We start from the raw sequence: 21,770 nt of genomic DNA, 5'->3' as shown, positions 1-21,770 counted from the left end.
AGGTTAAATGCTTAAGAAAAGGAAAAAAAAACAAAACTGCATAGACGCAGACAACAGTATGGCAATTACCAGAGAGAAAGGCGGGGGAGGTGGAAGAAGGTAAAGGGGGGGATAAATGGTGATGAAGAGAGACTTGACTTGGGGCGGTGAAGACACAAGACAAGATAGAGATGATGTATCATATAACTGTACACCTGAAATATATATAATTCTATTAACCAATGCCATTCCAATAATTCAATGACTTTTTTGGGTGCAAATTCTGAGGCCTCCATTGGAATTACTATGTTTGGAAGCCCTGGAGGTTGAGCCTGTCCTCTGTCTGCAGTGAGCCCTACAGGTGATTCTGATATTCCCAGTTATAACCACTGTGGTAAAGTACCTGTTTTGAAACAGAACCATACATAGTTTGTCTAAAAGTTGTCACAGTCAAAATTTCTTAGAATGTGAAATTGGAACCTTAAATGTCACCAAAACTACCATTTTATTGATTAAAATATTTAAAATAATTTTTGAAATATTGACTCTAACCATTAGTCATAGTTCTGCCTATTAGTTGCTTTTAAGGTTGTAAAACATCCATATCTCTTATAAATATTGAGAATAATCACACAGTACATATTCTTCCTTGAAGAGTCTTTCTTTAAATGTAAAGCTACTTTCATACTAATGGTTGAGTAGTAATTTAGTTAAAATCAGATAAAACAATGAAAAAGTTGCATCTCTACTTCTCTCAGGACATTTCAAACAATGAATTAACTGGATGATTTATCAGACAACTTGCTTTTGAAGGAACTTTTCCCACAGTGGTATTAGTTGTTTTATTTAAGGGGCATCATTCGTTTTCCTCGTTTGGAGCACCCTGTAAAAGAGACTGACTTTGCTGGGCAATGCTATCAGTGGGGTTAAACAAAAGATGGAACATTAATTGTTGAAGGTAAAACTTCAGAAAGGACCCAAAACACCTGAGTTACGTGACCTGCATAACTGTATCAAGTGTGACTCTGATACCATCTAGTAAGACACTTATCCACGGAAAGAATTATAATTCTTTTAAAAAGTTAAACAAGAACTAAAGAAAAGAGAAAAAATATTGACTGACTTTCTATAATGTAACAAGCATTGTTCTAAATTTATTCTCACTTCATCTAATTTTATTTATTCACAAGTACAAGTTTTTCTGGTTCACCTAATGGAAACCAAAGCCAAGCCTTTCGAAATAGAATAGTCTATGATGGAGCATAAACTATGTATTTTTTTTTACTGGTTCTCCATGAAATCAACATTTAAAAATATATATATATATGAGCTTTTCATATCCTCTTAGTAGAAGTAATTTACAGAGAACAAATTTAGGTATACCTCTTCTAGCTGACTGATTTTTATATTTAAGTACTATATAAGGAATCTTTAAATACTTATTTCTTTTCTTAGAGAAAAGAACAAATTTCCATACCAATGATTATCCATTTTAAGTGATCTAACCTTAAATGCATATTTAGAAAATAAACTCACTTCCAAAGAAAAGTAATTAACATTTTTAAACAAAGAAATTAAAATAAAGCCCTCGGCATGGGACAAAATTAATTTTCTTATCACCTTTAAAACTATGAAAAAAAATGAAGACAGCAAGGTGAAAACCTTTTGTTTTGTTCCCTAGCTTAAAATCACAGTTAATTTCATAGTTGTGTTACTTGTTTATTTTAACATTTATCGATAGGAGATATGCTTCAAGTTTGGATTTTTTTCTTATATTTTCTAGTTTGAAATTATTTACTAAAACATCTTGAATAAAATAATTTTTAAGAACACTCCAAAAATAAGTACTTTAACAAGTAATTCTATCTTCTACATTTTGAATCAAGAACTAATTTTAGAGTAGACTTTGTGGATGACTATTTCAATGAAACTAACCATTCAAATGAGCTTAAAATTAGTCAAAATTTGAGAGATGGCCTTTGTTTTACATGCAAGACAAACTGATAAAATATAACCATATAGATCCTACACTTCTTATTTTTAAAAATAAATTTTTAATATTTTGAAATAACAGACACACTCATCCCCCATTCTGAAATCAATATCAATTATTCTTAATTGGCTTCTCCACCAATTTTTAAGAAAACAGAACAGTAATCTAGACTGATGTACTACGAAACATACCACAGTCAGAATTCCGGGTTCAGCTGCATTTGGAATCCTTCATTGCTGACACCGGAGTCTCAAATGACAATCTCCTTTAAAGCCCTGTTCAGCCCGACAACAGTGAGTTCTCCCCTCCACGTCTGCTCTTCCATTAGCCGGAGTGTCACATATTGAATGCTGCACAAAGCATCTGACTAGAGGGTTTTTAGACAACTCTTTAAATGCCTTAGCCTGAATAATGACTTTTGAAAACAGACAGCTCATCTCGTTAGAAGAATACCTGTATTGTGTTGTTTTTTTTTTACTTTATTTTAAGGGAGTTAGGAACAGGGTGCAGCAGGAGGCTACTTCATGTCTCATTGGTTAACGTGTCTTTGTATGATTCACCTAGGTGACATTTAGTCATATGACACTTTGATCACTTTATTGTCAATTTTTAATCATGTATTTCACTTTCTTAAGTTATTTGAATGAGGTGTAGATGAACATACCAGGGAGGAGATATCTTTCAGCCTGAACAGTAGTGGTCTGGCAAATGAGACTTTTTCATTGGTGAGCCAGGTAATGTTTTATGATAGCTGAGTCGGGTTCACTAGGAATTCTTATTGATTTATTCAGCTTTTCATGGAAATTGTCTCATTTTCTTGTTCATTAGAGAAGGGTACAATAAATACAAACCTTTGTAATTTCTGAAAAAATCCTGCATCTGGTAAACTTCAGATCGCATTTTATTGGCACTGGGCTGAATATAACAAGGTGACTGTAATCGGAAAGTGATGAAAGTAACTGTTATGTAAAAATAAGGACATAAATGGAGTTGAGTGTTTTTGCCACCCTCCTCCTTGTGGTTAACATTCACTTGGTGAGATGCAACCGAGAATTACATTTATTTCCGTTAAGAAAGCTTCCACAGGGCAACTTGTAACTGGCCTTGAGGAGACACGGAGCGAAGCAGCAGCCAATTGATGGACGTGGCCTTGAGTTAGTCAGCAGGCTTAACCATTGACTTTCCAGTAGGCTCACCAAGTAGGACATTTTAAGTTCATGCAATAGTGTGAAACTTTTAAATAACACATGGCAGGTAACTGTAACTCTTGGGTTTAAATTGCCTGTGGCATCAGGAGATTAATAAAACCATATAGGTTTTCTGTGATGGGCACCCTCATCAACAATCCCGATTTGTATCTTGCAAAAACCTCAACAGCAATAATTTTTAAAAAATACCACAAGCATCAGAAGTTATTTAGCAAATACAAGAGTGCTTTATTTTTGTTGACATTCTTTTACTTTGAGATTAGTGGTAGCTGCTCAATCTATTCATATTTTGATGAATTTATTTGGTGACATCAAGAAGTCCACATGCCCATGGGAGCGGAGGAAAAGGATATGGGCAGGGGAAGAGCTACAAGCGACCGGGAAAGGGTATTTTATTGTTCATCAAGATCTGAGCACAGGACTCTCAATTCTATTATATTTAATCGTAAGCATAAAACATCAAGCAAAGGACAATATGCATAGTCCCTAATGTACTTGATCCCCCAGTAATGCAAACATGTTCTCTACCTACCTGATATACTTGTCTCAGAGCTTCCATATAGCCAGCCCTTTGTCCATATCTCCATCATACAGCATCTGGCATAAGTAAGGTCTGCTTGAGTGTGGTGAGTTGGGTAATAATATGGGTGTAATAATTTATAGATTGAATTTGAACATTTCACCTAAAATGTCATATGGTGTGCTTGAGTGTGATATTGTTATGTTACAGAATTACATGCTTATTATTTCATAGTAAAAGATTTTGTAATAACACAGGGGTGTTATTTGTACCAGAACATGTACACAGCACAGCACGGGACTTAACACTGTGGTGGCTTCTGTATAATTCCTGCTACTGCTTACGCAACTCTACGATAACAAGAAAGTCACTTTGCCTTTATAAGCCCCATGCCCTCAGGTATGAAATGTGGGTAAAAATATACCACAGCTTTTCAGAGTTACTGTGAGGCTAAAAGAGCATAGGTCACCTTCGAGATCCCCCCAAAAACCTCAATAAATGTTAGCTGCTATATCTATTTAATATCATCAATATCACTAATGTTCTAACTCAGTCCTGTGATCTTTCTGATCTACACATAGCCTGGAGGGCCTGGTTACCCGGTTACCTCCATAACTCGGAGAAGGGAGATGAGTGAGGTAGCTTTGACTTTCAGTATCTTCAAATAACATTAGTTTTGATCTAACTTCTCTGTCTTCACATCTAAGTAGTTACAACATGAATTTAATGTGAGCCTGTATTGATCAAATGCATAAATAATTGTACAGAACAATTATCTGTACAATTTAATTGGCATGCTCATACACTCATCTATTGAATTTACTTTCACATTCCATAAACATGTTTAAAATTTCTGCAGACAAGTTTCTGCAGCTCTCATTTTATAGTTAAGGTCCTCCAGGGAGGCTTAGGAGACAGATCTCCCGAAATGAGCTCTTAAACACTCACGGGGAAAACACATGAGCTGGTGACTGGGGGAGCCTGCTGTGTGTCTAATTACCAAGATACTAGTTTCAGGAAAGAGAAAACAGGTATGGCTTCTTGTTTGTTTTCTGTATCTCTGATGAAATAAGATTTCCTAAGGAGACAAGCACATTATTTCTGCTGTAGTTTTTAAGGGAACTAAAAGATCTGCCCTAGCAGATCTTTCCCTCATCTAAATCTACTCTAATAATTAAAATGTCTCCATGCCTTGATACCCTAGTATTCTGCTCTGCACAGAGTTGTTGGCAGCCATAGAGCTGGGCTTTTGTGGACCAGGTGGGTGTTTTGTGTTTTTTTTTTCCTGATTGATAAGAGGAGTCCCATACTGTGTAGCAGATGTAGTTGAAAATACCTAGTATACGGATTACTGTGCAATTCCAAGGAATATAAACATTTTCCCTTTTCACGATTTTTCTGAGGGTTAGTATTAAGTTTGTAACAGACTCCCTGTCTATTTTTATTAGTCTGTTGATACAATTAAAAACAGGTCAATCCACTCCTGGGTTCTTTGAGTCAGCCACGCAATTATTAAAATGCTGATCTGTCTGCTTCAGAGCAATGTTTTAGGGCGTTAGACAGGTGTGATTAATATATATGAGTGTAATTCTTATATTAACTATTGAACCAAAATCAGAGAAGCACAGGATTCTAGAGTCAAAAAGACAGGCTACAAATCCAGCTCTGTTTCTGCCCGGCTCAGAAACTAGGCTAGGAACTTACCTCTCTAACCTTACTTTCTTCATGGGTAAAATGAGATGACTACCACTTACTCTCACTGAGTTATGAGCATTACTTGAGATGATGCGTACATAATGCCTAGCCACAGCTTCCGGTGTGTAAGCGATCAATCCGTACTGGGGGGACTCACTGAATGCTACTTACTATGGTGACCAGACCACAGAGGTAAAAACCCTGCCTTGCTCTTGTCTCGCCAGTATAGTAAAGTAGAAAAGCAACTTTGGAAAACAGAATCATCTTCTTTTTAAGCTTAGCTCCGTCCTTTACTAGCTATGCAAAAATTTTAAATGGGAATGATAAGATGGTAATACTTATGTATTAAACTTAAGATATAGTATAAATTATATTAAACAGTATAAAATTCTTAGACTGTAAGCATTTTCTCAGTGAAAAAGAGCTGAAGATTTGTATACAATTGGTATCAGACTTCACATATTGTTTTTGTAGCTACTTTCTTACATAACCACACTGAGGGGGTTGGTTATTTTTCAAATGCTTTGTTTGAGGGCATGTCTATTTTTAATTTCATCTTTTATTCTTGAACATTTAAATGCTTTAATCCCTCCCATTCCTCACAAATTACAGTGTGAGAAACATCCTTCAACATAATTATTTGGGATAACATTTAATTACATTCTCCGGATAAATTCCTAGAGTGGGTCAAAGAACAAGATTATTTTAAGACTGGTAATGCTTATTGTCAAATTGTTTTCCAGAAAATTTGGATCAATATACATATCTACTAGCAAGAAATAGAATGAAAAGTTTATAGTGTAAATTCTAGATTTTATTTTGTGTTAAAATGTTTCCTAATTTGGTTTAAGAGAGCATTGCTTACATTTGTATTTCTGTGATTATTAGTACTGCTTATCATTTAACATGTTAAAATTATATTGTTTTTCAATATTTTTACTCTTAAATTGGTTAATTATACTATTATGTTATCTTTGCAGATTAAGAATATTAACCATCCTTACATACATGAATATTCCAGTAGGTCAGCTCATTACCAAGTGTTAAGTTTATATCTTACTTTAAATTTGATTGTAATTTTGATACTGATTAGTATGGAAATACTCCAATCTATTAAGCATTCCATGATTAATTTTATAGCTGATTTCCAAAACCCATTTTAAAAAGCCGATTTTTAAAAATTGTGTGATTTTTTAAAAATGTTTAATTTATTTTTACATATTAATTTTGAATTTCCTATATATTGAGATCTTAAGTTCTTGTTACAAGATGTGAGGTAGGCATCTAAAACGTTTTCCTCCCCTCTGCATAACTGACTAGTTCTTGTGAGACACTTGCACATTTTTTAAAAGATTTTATTTATTTATCTTTAGAGAGGAAGGGAAGGAGAGAGAGAGAGAAACATCAATGTGTGGTTGCCTCTCGTGAGTCCCCTGCTGGGAACTGGCCTGCAACCCAGGCATGTGCCCTGACTGGGAATCGAACTGCAATTCCTTTGGTTTGCAGGCCCGAGCTCAGTCCATTGAGACACACCAGCCAGGGTGCACTTGCATGTTTTTTGAAGGACCAATATTTCATAACTGATTTACCTCTGTCATCACACACACACACACACACACACACACACACTTTTAAATTTAAGCAATTCACAGACAATGTGGAATAATCCTGGAAAATCTTATATTAAATCTTCTGGAAAATATATACTGGAAGCAATTGAATGGCACAAGGGGAGGGAGATGCCTCCAATGACACAGGGAGGACTGTGTCCCCCTCGGTACCACAGACTCTGCCGACCAGACCAGGTATCCTCTGGGCTATTGGAAAAGGAATTTTCTTAATACTAGGCAAGAAGATAAATGTAAAACACAGGCCAAAAGATGAATAAATCAAGATAATGTGCTGTAGGTCCCATATTTTACATGAAAATCAAATACTAGGCTATCATTGCCCATAATAATATTACTAAACATAAAAATGCATCATTTTAAGTCCTAAAGTTAGCAAAGTATTAACATTTTTCTTTAGAAAATAACGACTTCAATAAATTCAGATAATTAACATTTGATTTCATGTATAATTTTGTCAGTTAAAACAGCCATATAGGGTCAAGTTTAGTCCTTTATCTTGTAGTTCATCATCATTTTTCTCCAATTGCTGAGAAAAGTATGCGCATACAGAATATGAATCCCTGTACATAATATAGAGGCAAAGAGCCACGGAGGGAAATAAAAGAGTTGCCAACACCCACATGAAAGATACATTTATACAAGGCCACAGAGACAGCTCCCTCTCACCTTCTCCACCAAATGATCAGTGTCTCCAGTCTTAACAGAAAGTTATTCCTGTTACCGAGTTAAAGATGAACACCATCTGCCAATTTACACAATCACATTGAATGGCCTTGGGATTTAAATTTAACGAACTGCTAAAATATTCATGCTAAGATTTTCCTAGTCCATAACCTCTTTTATGTCTAATCTGATACCAAATGTTCTGTAAAAGGAGACATCACCATCATTTGGAATATAGATTTATATTCTCAGATTCATTATTGGCAACTGCTGTAGTTATTGTTGGCATCCTGAGAGATGGTAGCAGCAGTAAACTTTTCATGAAGCAGAAATCATATGGATTCTGCTCCACGGGTTTATTTTTTCTCACACAGACTAACTGTAGACAGTTGTGTACACTGTCCACTTCTACAGGCTTCAGCAGGTGCATAGAGCGTGGCTTTTTGGCAGAGAGAAGAATTTTGCTTCTGAGGATCACCCTGTTGACTAGAGGACCTTATCTTTAAGTGTTACTCACAGTGGTCTCTATATTATTATGACGGAGAAAGGCAATCATGTTTTAACCCAAACTATGTTAAAGACAATCCCTCTGTACTCAAGACTTTGCCTGCAGATAGCCCAAGAACTCCAGTTTATAAATTTATAAAACTGATTCTTTTCTTATATTACAAATGTGCTTTTTGGATTTCTATCCACAAAGGTATGAGAGAACTTTTCGTCAAAATGTTGAACAGGAAAAAACTTGCCTTTAAAAAACTAGTTCATTATTTTTATTGGATGTTTGTGACTGCTGTTAACTCTATATACAAATATAATAATCCTAAATACAATTAAAGGTAATTTTGGAATTTTGACCTACTTTAATGTTATTACCAAGAAAGCACTTTTGTAAATAGAATTTGAGAAATGGTCATTTCAGAAAGTTTAGATAGGTTGCCTAGATACCACGTAATTTGGGTTATGATATTTAAATATACTTGGGTTCTATAGAATTAAATGAATAATATGAGTATGATGTGAAAAACTCAGAGACGATTTTGCAAATATTCCCAGTAACTGATGAAAAATTCACTTTTTAATAGCCATCACTGATACCAGCCAACATGCTATCTTTTAACAGTTACGGTTGTCTCCATTAACTGTTTCTGAGAAACAAACCATCCCCAAACACTTTTTGTGGAGCTCAGGATTCTGTGGATTTGACTGTTTTTAGTTTCTTCTTTATGTTCTTGTTTTGTTTTTTGTCTTTGTCAGGGTCTTATGATCAATTTTCTACCTACTACAATGCTTCTGAGATATTTAAATATGGCTTCGATTATAAAAAGTAAGCCAGCTAAATCTTGACCTATCCTATATTTAGTATCATCTCTAATTTATAGAGCTCCTAGCATTCTTCGTTTACGTGCCCGTATCTGAATTGCATCCCAGCACCTGGACAGCAAAACCTGCTCTGTTTGCCGTCTTTCTCTGTCCTATAGTGCCAAGCTTGGCACATAGTAGCTTCCAAAAAAAGAAAAAATATGTCTTACTGCTTTATCAATATAACATCATTATATTCAATCTCCATATTGCAGATGTTTTCCATCTTTCAAATATTAAAGAATTTTAGTGTAATTAATTAACACATGGTAACAGTTAATAATTTGAAGCAAAATATTCTAAAGATACAATTTGTTATTCTGAAGATTAATTCCAAAACAACCTATAGTGCCTTACTGATATATTTAGCTTGCTAAATTATCAGAAGCAATAAATACTTGATCAAAATAAAAGTTCACCATGCAGACTCAAAATCATTCAGAAAATATTTATACAAAAATAGCCATTTGACCTTTTCTACTTAATTTTATATTCTGAAGTTCAAGTTTTGTCGAAGTGAAGTTTAGGAAATGACTATTGTTGAGAAGAAATGAAACGGAGGGTTTCATTGCTGGCATGCGGTAAATTCTAGAGAAGCAGACATTCCAATTTTATTTAATCCTGGTTCATTTTCTAATCATGTGAAGTGCACCACACTTGTCTTCCTGTTGGGGACATAGGGATCTTAAGGAAAAACATTTGTTTTTTCCTAAATTTTTCTTATAATTCCTTCTTTTAAGTCACTTGGAACAATACTTCACAGATAATAGACTCTCTAGACATCCACTGTGTTAATCGTATACAGAGGAAGACAAAGCAAACACAGGGAGATCCACTCCTGGTTTGTGAATATCCTAAGAAGTACAGGCACAAAACAGTGTGACTCCTTTAAACAAAACCTAAGAAGAATGAATAAACTTGACGCAACATTTATCGCTGCATGTATTTATTGAAGTTTGGCCTCTTTTATAATAACATTTAAATTGTGCCATATATCTTCATTAATCCTTTGGTGGTGACTAAAAAAAGGATTTGTGAAATTAATCCAAGCCAAATCAAAGCAAACATTGCAGAGAACGTGATATACGAGGGCTGACCAGAAAGAATCCAGCCATGTAATAGGGGAAATGGAGACATTTATTGAAGAAGATATAAGATACAAGAAACATTATACATAAGAAAATGAAGCCTCAGTCCCATTCCAAGCAGGCACCTTGGGACCTTACACCAATCACAATCAACTACCCTGTCATATTTTCCTGAATCTCGTCAACAGTCTGAAATCTCTTCCCTTTCAAAGGTGATTTTAGTTTTGGGAAAAGTCAGAAGTTGCAGGGCACCAAATCTGGGCTGTAGGGGGTCCAATTCACCTGGGTGATTTGATGTTTCAACAAAAAGTTCTGCAATAATGTGATGCATGTGCAGGTATGTTGTAGTAATGTAGCTGCCTATCACCAGTTTGTCTATAGCTGTGGCCTTCTGAATCACCTGAGTAGTTTTCAGGAGGAATGTTCAAGCTTAACACAAATTTGATGCAGATTGGTTGCTCTACTCACCCAGTCATTTTAAATGCAATGACCACAGAGTACACATGCTCACTTAATGACGTCTACCACCACCACTGACTAGTACAGTGAAGTCATCATTGTTCACCCGTGTGCAGTCCAGTCCACTCTCCTTGGCTGCCAGGTTACACTGACATTGTGCAAACTGTTCTCATTATATTAACAATGGTTGGACTTTTTCCAGACAGACCTCATATTCACAAGTATGATTATTAACCATGTAGTGACAATAAAAGTTTTCATCCCTTGTATTAAACTGAAAATTTTACAAAGGCATTCCTATTTTAAGCAATAAAAAACAAACAAACAAAGCAATGAGTTTGAACTGAGCCAGGATTTGTGCTGGAACACTTCAAAAGGGTGTTAGACAACCTCAGATGCTTTGAAGAGTCTGATTTTGAGAGATGGTGTGATTGTTCAAGCAAGGATGTTTTTAAAACTGAAAATTATCCTGGTTATTCAAGATAAGTCTACTGTTAATGAACTAGTTAGTTTCAGTGAGGTATTATCAGCCTCCAGGTTGTTATAAAAACCTGCTACCTAGTCAGCTGTCACTGTGCTCTGGATACTTTCACATGGTTATCTCAGGCAGTCAGCAAAGAATTTTGTCAAGCAGACAATGTGATTCTTATTTTATAGACAGGTAAAACAAGGCTAAGAGAGTTTAACCTGCTCAAGTTAACAAAATTAGTAAGTAAAGGAACTGCAATTCAAAGCTTAATCCATTTGATATGAAAACTCATATATTCATTAAACCATGCTGCCTTTCAAAAAACGTGAAAAATGGTGAAATAATAGAAAAATTATTTCATTGACTTTAAGTTCCTTCCATAAACAAGATATTACTAAATAATTTTATATTTCAGATTTTTAAAAATTCTGGTGTGTAATAAAAATAATGTAATATCTACACATTACTTTTGAATTTTGCATCCTCAGACATGTCTATTAAACTGTGTGTCCTCTTACACTCTCCAGCACAATGTAGATTACAGTTGAAAAATTAAAAGTTTTCAGGAGTTTTGGCCTTCAAGTGGCTTGTTGCTAGTTCAATTTACATTACCTTTGGCAATCTTCTCTTGGATTCAGAATTATCTTTGGGAACAAAATCTTTAATGAGCCGAGAACGGTCATAATTAGCATGTTCTGATTCATCCAAGTAATCCTTATCTTTTCCTAGGGCTACAAAAGAGAAGAAGATAATTATATCCATTTTTATCCTTTTAAGAATTTGTCTCTTTACATGTACTAATCTTGCCTTTTTTCATATTTTCCTAGTGCTCAGCCAAGTATAATTATCTTATGACCCATCCACCTAGTAAGCCAAAAAAATTAATAGCATGAAAGCTTGTCTGTTAGTGGATTAATACTGACACTAGAGTAACTTTCGTAAAAATTAAATGCATCTCGGGTATTTAACATACTTACACTTTTTGAAAGTAAAATTAGAATTAGGCACATTTTACTGGACACCACCGTTTTGAACTTGAAGTTAGAGATATTTGTAAAAATTCAGTATCAGGAGATAGTTCATACAAATATAGATATTTGTATGAATTCAATAATTTCTGAGCATTTATTTGATGAATTAAAAGCTGTGTACATTTGAGAATTGCTAGAATACATTACAAGAAAGATTTCACAAAATAATGAACAAGCTATAATCAATGTCAAAGAGTATAATGCACAAAATCTCTATGGTGGCTATAAGAACCGTTGACACACTTCAAAAATTTATATTCCCTATGATTCAAATATTGCTTCAAATTAAAAAACAGATTCATATATGTTTAAACTTTTCCAAGTAAATAAATAAAACTATTATGAAGACAGTTATTTTTAAAAACTGTTAATAAACTACTAAACACAAATTCTGACATGGACAACTATATATAATGCTTTAAAGAGCTCAATAATTTGACATAAGATTGTGACAGAAAAAAAGACAATCTTGATTATAAAACATATATTAATATCTTTATTAGTAAAGCTTAAAATCTGCTGTATGTGTTATGCCATATAAAGCTAGTAATATCAGGTTCTTAGCACTGGAATGAACTAAGATTGGACAGGTCACACCATATTTTAGGAAAAAATTAATTACTAATTATGTTAAAGTGCTCTAAGCATTTAGGGCTGAACCTTTACCTGTTAATATAGCTAACACTGATCAATGGCTAACATTTACTGAGTACATACCAAGAGCCAGAAGCTTTATGTACATTATTTTCTTCAATCCTTACAACTCTGCAAAGTGGGTATAATTTTTGGAGAATAGTAACCCAACCCTCCACTGTTTTGACATTGTTTCTGGAAGTGCTGATTCTGACTAACATTTGGCTTGTAGATGAATAGAATGTTTATGTGAGAATCCTAGTAACTAACTTCAAAAGTCACAGATTCCGATATTCAGATATTCATTCCTGCGAGATCTGAGAGATTTGCTGACTTTCAACGGGAAAACCAGGATGACAAAAACCAGACGATGCACACAAGACTGTCACGTGACCACCTTTGAGGTCCTTATCAGAATGGACTATACCGGTCTTCACTTAGAAAACTTTTCAACCCCCTTCTCCTGATCCCACTGTTCTGCCTCTCCTCTCCCTCCTTATAAAAACCCATGCCTGTGCTAGGATGGCCTTTAAGACATGAGTCCCCCATCTTTTCAGGTGACCGGATACTTAAATCAATCTTTTTAATTTAGAATAGCATCTGTCTCACGTGCACTGGCTTTCAAAATGGCAGGCAGCTGGACCTGCATTTGGTTACATTTTTTTTACCTATATTTAATAGTAAATGAAGATATATGCAAATTAAGTAGCATGCCAAAGTCACTAAATCAGCAGGGGGTGCATTTCGACTTGAAACATATCAAGATCTGACTTCAAAGCTGATGTTTGTTTGTAAACTCTAATGTTTCCCCTAGATTTAGGTAAATTACATTTCATTCAGCCAATAATTATTTATTAAACACTTATGACATGCGAGGCATTCTTTTATGAATTGGAGTTCTAGCAGCAAACATGAAACATCCAAGTAAGAGCAAAAAAAAACAATGTAGTAAATTAAGTGAAATATTAAGTATGCTTTGCCATCAGTGCATTGGAGAAAAATATAGCATGGGGAAAGGTGTCGGTACAAAAGGTGAAAAATGTTGTTATAGTACAGAGAATTGTAGTAACTTCTGAGCAAAGGCCAGATAGGATACAGCAGTAAGGAGTGTGGTGTAGCAGAATGAGAATTAATATTGGTTTTAGGCAACCTGAGTCAAAATCCTGGTTACGTCATTTATTAGCCTAATGGCAGTGGGTCATCTATAGTTTATTAATCTGAAAATTGTAAATATTACATCCTGTCATTCCAAGGAGTAAGAAGGACAATACATGTAACTTGAAAACATTAGGTACTGAAGAAATATATATTCCTTTTCTGTGGCCTTTCCCTAAATTCACGATTCTAGTGTTTAGGAATCTACCAAGTAAAATATGTAAGTATGACTAATAAAAAAGACATCTTCCATTTTAAAGCCTAAGAGGGTAGGACACAAAGTGATTACCTTCTGTATACCAAGAAACAATTTAAAATTTCATTATAAATCCCTTTAATGTTCATCAATAATATGATTTATGATGAAAACTTGATTTGAGTGGGAATCCATTAGGTCTTCTAAATTTTGTTTGTGAACCAGCATCAGCTCACAGCTCAAGGGACCAATCAGTATAGCAGGCCATTATGTTTGCAACATAAAACTTAGGCCCATCTCTGGAAGTGTAATTTTAATAGCCAAATTATTACAGCTCAGTCAGTCTTCTTTAGTACAGTGCCATTTATTTCATTACTTCGTTACATTACATTATAACTGCTGAAGCATCTGGAAATGGATGAGGTAACTTTTGGGCCATGTTAAATATGCATGAGTGACCTTATTAGTTGGCCTCCATTTACTCACAATTCTGCAACCTTCTTGTTGCTATTGACAGTGTGTTCCAGAGCTGCCAGAGTAGTTGAGGCTGAAGATTAAAATAATAATCATAATGGCTTAAGACTATGGTCATAGTTTATAATTTATATATTACCTCCAACATATATTCTCTTATTTGCATCTAACAAAACATCCTAATTCAGTTCTGCTCAAATAAGTTTTACTTACATTATAATAAGAAATTAAAACACATTGTTGATATCACAAGTCAGGAAACTGAGGCACAGACAGTATGTAGTTAGTAATAGAGCTAGTACCTGAAACTGTATCTTTGGACTGCTAATACATTCCATAATGTTTAAAGTTATTATTTCACCAAAGTTTCCTGTAAGAAATAATTCTAATGGTCCATTCATGGATTACTCAGTGGTTAAAATGTGATAATGAAGATGCAGGTTTATTCTTTATAGTTCCTTTGTTGCCAACGTCTCCCTAACCCTGTCATTGTTCTAAAGTCCTGACACTAGCCAGTCACAGAGAGGAGGTGAACTCGGTAAACCCCACCACTAAAGAAATCCTGCAGATAAACTGCTTTCCACTGTGTCGCTGTTTAAATCTATCCACCTGCATCCTTCCAAACATTCACCCAGTCATCATTCTCCAGCTACCCTTGAATAGATAGTATCTATTAGGCAATATGAATGAGACAGACAGGAAGAGAACTTACTATCACTTACTGAACTGAATGTAAATAAAGTCATATCCAAAGTGCTATGATAACAGAAAGGAGGAAACATCTCAAGGACTTTGAGTATTAGGAAGGATTCAAGTAACAGCAATGTTAAAAAAAGTATTCTTCTACTTCTTAACAGTGATGATTATTGAGTCTTTAAATGCTCTACAAACAGGATTTTTCCACACAATTTAAGTGAAAATAAGAAACATAATCAAATTAGGTCCTGAGTGAGAAAAATAAGAAAGTACTGATTCCTAACAGGTGAGAAAATTCACAGTGATGAATAACATCACAGATCTCAAGGTAATGAATCCTGTAGCAGACTCTCCAAAGGTATGTGTGCCAGTGTCCTCTTTGTCTTTCACCCATTCATCTGGCCTTCCACTGATCCTAAAATATCCTTTCAGTACCTACTACATGCCAAGTACTGTTCTTGATTCTGGGCTATAGGCATCAATGAGACTGACAAAGTCTCTGTCCTCTGGACACAGACAGGGGGAAAAATAAATTGTGTCATTTCAATAAGTCACATGATGATACATATTATGAGTAAAAATAAATCAAGATTAGGAGACACAAAGTCAAGCTTGTATGAGTTTTCTATCAGCATGGGTCCCTGGGATCAGAGAAAACATATTCTGAACAAGGAACAAAACAATTTGGATTGGCTGCAATATTCTAAGTAAAAGGAAGCATTGGGAAATGGCCCACAGGGGCCAGGCCCAGGTGTCTTGTAAGATCTCAGAAGCCACAGTAAGTTTACATGCAATGAGAAATATGGAGGGATCTGAGTAGAGAAACCATGTACTTAATTTTCCTTTTACTAAAGCTTCCTGTAACTACTGTGTGTAGAGCGGCCTATCAGGTGGCAGGAGCTGGAGTGGAGAACAATTAGGACTTGTATCACACTCGGGTACCAAGAGCTGGAGGCAGACTGGCCCAGACGTAGCAGTGCGTGTAGCACTTGTAGCAGAAAGTGGTGAGCAGTGTCAGATTCTAAATATAATTTCAGAATTGAACCCAGACAACTTATTTAATGTGTTTAATAAACAACTGAAAGATTTACAGTGACTGTAAGGCAGTCGTAACTGGAAAAGTGTGTTATTTCAGTGCAATTCCCTTATTTCTATAATTCTTAAATAAACTGACATTAGTAGAAAGTCCTTGTTATACCAAATTCAAAAGAAATATTGTTGGTGAAAGTAATAAAATTGGTGGAAATTATCTAATGTTATAGAACAAAAGGAGAATTGCCATGTATTCATTTGACCATAACTGGTTTAAGACCAATGAGAACTTCATAAGTCTAGACCATTACAGTTATAGAAAACAAACCAATGCCTTGACTGTCTAATATAAACCACGGCCTGAGGGAGTTGTTTCATAACAGTAGTGAAATGTTAATTTCACTGGATTAGATGACAGATGTATATATTGGTTGGTTGGACTCAAATTATGTTGGTTTCAGCGAATCCTATTTACTTCATTTCAAAGTAACCTGATTTTACAGCACCATGGGTATGGGCAGAATCAAAGGTGGATTACCTGTTTATATGAATTTCTCAGTCCTAGTTATTTTCTGGCATTCTAACAAGAAAAAGGGTGGGTGATACATAGTAGCAAGGCTTCTAGGAATGATGGTCAAGATTACTGCACACCAGAAATTCAAATTCATTGTTACATGGATCAACAATTTTCAGAATGATTGTGTGTGTGTGTATGAGTATATGAGTGTGTTTGTGTGTTTGTGTCTCTGTGACTGGGAACATTCTGGGGGACCATCTCACTGGGGTAAAAGACCATCTCTCTGTGAGCTGCTCTATGAAAAGTAGAAAGAAAAGGTTCAGAAATGATAATAAAAAGAACAAACAAAATTCTAAGCCTTTCAACCTGATTAGCTTCTCCCTTCAATAGATTATCTCCAGGGTATATTTTACCACACAGTGTGGCCCCTCCAACCATCTTTTCGCTGCTCCCATCCTGGTACTTACTAACATCTTGCAGAGCTCGTGCCCTGCGCATGTCACTGACCGCATTTCACCTCACCAGTCTCGGTTCCTACTCTGGTGAGAGAGAAGGCAGGCAGTACGACTTCCTGAGTTAGAATCTCAGTTCTCCCTTGGCTATAAGGCATTTGCAAATTATCTTATTTCCTAGCGAATCGGGTTTCTCTTTTGTAAGAAAAAGGCAGAGAATAGTACCTGACCAAAAAAATTGTTATGAGAATTGAGATAATGCAGGTAGAGAGTTGTGTAGTAAAAGTTTGGTAAATTATTGTTATTCCACTCTGCCATAAGAATGATGTTTTGGTTATAACAGGAACAGCTGGTTAGTGAAGATTATCTCTGAGACCAGCTGAATTTGGTGTTGAAAGATAAGCTTACTTACTGCATAAAGTTGAACAGCTATTTGTTGAACCTCTATGATGATGTTCTTGCTAGGAGCTATGATGAAGCTCTGTCCCTTAATTTAATTCTACAATCTTGCAAAGTATGAATAATTAATCCCAATTTACAAATGAAATTACAGAGGCTCAGAGAAGTTACTAATATGCCATAGTCACACAGCTACTAGGTACAAGAATGGAGATTTGACCAATGTCTGGCTGGGAAAACAGCATGCTACAAATCTTGTCATACAAAGTGGAAATTCCAGCTCTGAACCAATAAACTATGAACAGTCTTTTCTCTATAGCTCTAATTTTGAACAGTGAGAAATATCACTCCTTAATGAAATGCTGAAGACCTACAGTTCACTCTGTCACAGCATTAATATTCTCACTGGCAGTTCAAAGTAGTTCACTATAAAAAAGAAAAGCCATTAATTGGATATATCAGTCAGTTTGGTGATAAATACAGTCAGCTACAGCTTCATTTTCATCTTCACTATAAAAATGCCTATGTACATGTTTTACATCCTTACGAAGCTGTATTTCTCTAAATTGAATAAATGACAGAATGATGCTGGGAAGTGCTAAACTATTCGGTCTGAGATACGATGCCCGGAGAGGCATAAATGCAGTCGAGCTTGTCACATGACTGAGATATATTGTACTAGAGTTAAGGGGAGAAATGGAGATGGGGCATCAAATTATATTAATCATTTGGAGAAAACGGTGATATTTGTGATGGCAAGTTGTGAAAAACGAGAAGCCTGGCGCTGAATAGACAGGTCTGCTCCACCAGAATGACGGCTAGGCCATTAACGAGTGCTAATGCGGGAGAATTATTAGTGAACAGTGATATGGGCACTGTACCGCTTCTAAGAACATTCCGGACAAGGTTTTTGTTCTTTTTTTTCTTTTACCAGAAAGCAACTAACAATAGTCACCTCTTTCAGAATTAATTACTATAGAAAAGACCTTTGTATTCTGAATGTATTTGTTCTCATTAAATGTTCTTTTTGACATTTTGTATGAAATGAATCTGCTGGTGGTTGTCTTCCTTTAATTAGGAAACTTAATAAGCCTGCACTGCTTCTCTGACACATACACACAAAAAGAGAGTATTATAAGAAGCATGACTAATTTTCTTTGTGAAAAATTGTAAAAAGGTGGCTTAATAATGTCCTTGTAGAGAAATCAAGATATGTGTTTTATGCTACAAATGTTGAACCCGGGCTACATGTAATATTTCCCTGGGGAATACTTAAGACGACAGGTATGAGGTGCATGCTCCAAACCATTTAAAACTGAATCCCTGGGGCTGGGACCCAGGGAGTTCTAGAAGCCCCTGCATGTCTTGAATGTGGAGCCAGGCTGAGAACCCTGGTGTAGGTGATGGAGCCAGGTCACCAGTTTGTTCACTAGTGAGAATGTCATTTATGCAGGTTATAAATACATTCACTCCAAAGTTGTAAAATATATTTGGAGGAGGAAGATTATTATCACTTTTTGATAAAATCTGTCTTCTTATTTGTGTTTAATTTATGAATAAGAAAAGGCCTAATTCAAAGGCATTGATCACAGGCATGTCTAGTGAGTGTCAGGTTTTCACGTACATCTTGCTCAACTAAAGAAAATCTTATGTGATAATAGAGAAAGGCCCAAGAGGAAGCTGAGTAAACTTGTTATTGTTATAGCAAAAATAAACTAATGGACTATCAGGAGAGAATCTTTCAGTATCAATATTATTCCAAATACTAGATAACTATCAACTAGTTCCAAATTTTAGGTTTGGAAGACTATTTATAGATATGTGTGATATTTTGATTGAAATATGAACATTTTTTCTACTTATTAAAAATTTAATGTAAAAATTGTTCTTTGCATGTTCTTATCTATAATAGTTTAGGTGTTGTCTAGAGAAAGAAAGAAAACACAAATAGCAAGAAGAATATAGCAACCACACATAATCTCACCATGTGAAAATTCCATTAGCTAGCATACTGGCATATTTCTAGTTCTTTTCTAATACATTTAAAATTAGTCATTAAAATAAGAGGTCTACATTTGTACTTAAGTTATTTTCCCTTCTATCAACATGCACTAAATGTTCAATAAATTTATTAACAGCTATGTGATACTCTAGCATGTACATATTTTACAATTATTTTAACTATACCGCTATTAGAAAAATTAATTTGCTTCCATTTCTAAGTTTGATAATTACTGTAAACAGAGCTGTGATAAAAGAAGTATTTTTTTAGGATTTTATTTATTTATCTTTAGAGGAGAAGGGAGGGAGGGAAATATCAATGTATGGTTGCCTCGCATGGGTCCCCTGCTGGGAACTGGCCTGCAATCTAGGCATGTGCCCTGACTGGGAATCGGACCGCAATCCTTTGGTTCGAAGGCCCGCACTCAATTAACTGAGCTACATCAGCTGGGGCAAAAAGAAGGGTGTTTTTCATTTTTTGATGTATCTTGGAATAGATTTTTAGATGTAAAAGTAAATGTCCCTGAAAGAAATGTTCTGTAGGTTTCCTCATTTGGTCCATGCAGTAAAACAACTCATCAACGAGCCACTTATCAACCTGATAAAGAAGCAGAGTTGAAAACAGCTGAATAAATTTTAAATTTGTTTGTTGTTCCTTTCTGTATAAGACTTCATTAACATGATATTAAAATAACTTTTAAAACGTGAAAGCAGCCCTGGCTGGTGTAGCTCAGTGGATTGAGCACAGGCCTGCGAACCAGAGGATCTCGGTTCAATTCCCACTCAGAGCACATGCCTGGGTTGCAGGCTAGTTCCCAGCAGGGGACCCACAAGAGGCAACCATATGTTGCTATTTCTCTCCCTCTCTCCTTCCCTTCCCCTCTAAAGATAAATAAATAAAATGTTTTTTTTAAAAAGTAAAAGCATACTGCACTTTTCTAGAGAAAAAATTCTAATGGGCAAGTGCTGGCTGAGGAAGTAGCTCAGCCGAGAGTTTGTGCAGCAACGGGGGCAGCATTTCTCCTCAGTCCAATCCTAGAGGTGTCTGGACTCAAACTGGCAATACACAGGGGCTGGGAGTGAGGACCAATGATGACAACAGCCCATGCACAAACCATTCTTTCCTCTAAAGAAATTCAGAGTGAGAGAGCAGTTAATGTGAGAGTTGCCACTTTGCAGCAAGATTCTCAGTCTGACATTGGGTGGGTCATCTGTGTAGTGGCTTCTTAGCCAATCACTCAAAAGTTAAGTCTGTCAGTTTCCAGGATATCTCCCTATATCCAAATCACTGAGTCAGCCTTCCTGTTTTTTCATCTTAAATGTAAACAAGCAACTCAAGTTCATACATTTCGGTAAATTCTATAGCCTAGAAGAGAACAACTAATTTAAATAAGCAAACTGAGCCTTGAAGAAATAGGCTAAAATTGAAAGAGCAAAAAAAAAAAAAACTTCAGACAATCACAAATAGCACTGGAGAGATTAGAGATCTATTCCTAAAATAAAACAGCATGCTCTAAAAGTTACATTCTAAGAATATAAAGAAATCCTGGAAATTAAATAACATATATTTTATACCACCCTCCTCCCCCAACACATGTGTAAAGATATTTGGAAATCTCCCAGATCCAAGATGAAAATCAAGACCACAAGATAAAAAGAAATGCTTAATTCTAAAAAAAATTTTTGAAATGCTTAACTTTTAATTGGACCTCCAGAAAGAGAGGAAGGAAAAAAAGGGGGCATAATTGTGGGAAAATCATACAGAAGTGAAAAAGAGTTCTGAGACAAATTGAAAGGGCACACAACCTCTAGAGCAGGATGGATTAAAATGCACACATGTGCACACACACACTCATCCTCATTGTGCTGTAGAGTCTTATAACACAAAAAGCGAAGATAACACAAATGTACATAGAGGAGAAAATATCAATTGCAAAGAAATAAGATAAACACAGTAGTAACAACAGATGCTCAATGACAGTCTCCAAATTAAAAAAAAAGATTTTTAATCTAGAATTTTATGGCTAAGCAAATACCAATCAATAGCCATAGCTAACTGAAGTCATTTCAGAAATGCAATCACTTAGAAACTCTTCATATCACATCAAATATCAGAGGTA

At 35.3% G+C, this 21,770-nt stretch overlaps 1 protein-coding gene across 3 annotated transcripts in view; it reads right to left on the bottom strand.

The window, feature by feature from the left end:
- Nucleotides 1–21,770, bottom strand: part of ANO3 (anoctamin 3) — a 287,665-nt gene that overhangs the window by 118,068 nt on the left and 147,827 nt on the right. For all 3 annotated transcript variants that reach the window (XM_037132986.2, XM_053673141.1, XM_053673142.1), the window contains exon 4: nt 11,677–11,795. In XM_037132986.2, the coding sequence (XP_036988881.2) occupies nt 11,677–11,795 (119 nt within the window). The remainder of the gene's footprint in view (nt 1–11,676; nt 11,796–21,770) is intronic.

The sequence above is a fragment of the Artibeus jamaicensis genome, unplaced genomic scaffold, assembly GCF_021234435.1.
Source record: "Artibeus jamaicensis isolate MK-2021 breed Jamaican fruit bat unplaced genomic scaffold, CSHL_Jam_final contig_797, whole genome shotgun sequence".
Taxonomy (NCBI): domain Eukaryota; kingdom Metazoa; phylum Chordata; class Mammalia; order Chiroptera; family Phyllostomidae; genus Artibeus; species Artibeus jamaicensis.
The sequence above is the reverse complement of the archived record's forward strand: the minus strand, read 5'-3'. Positions and strand labels throughout refer to the sequence as shown.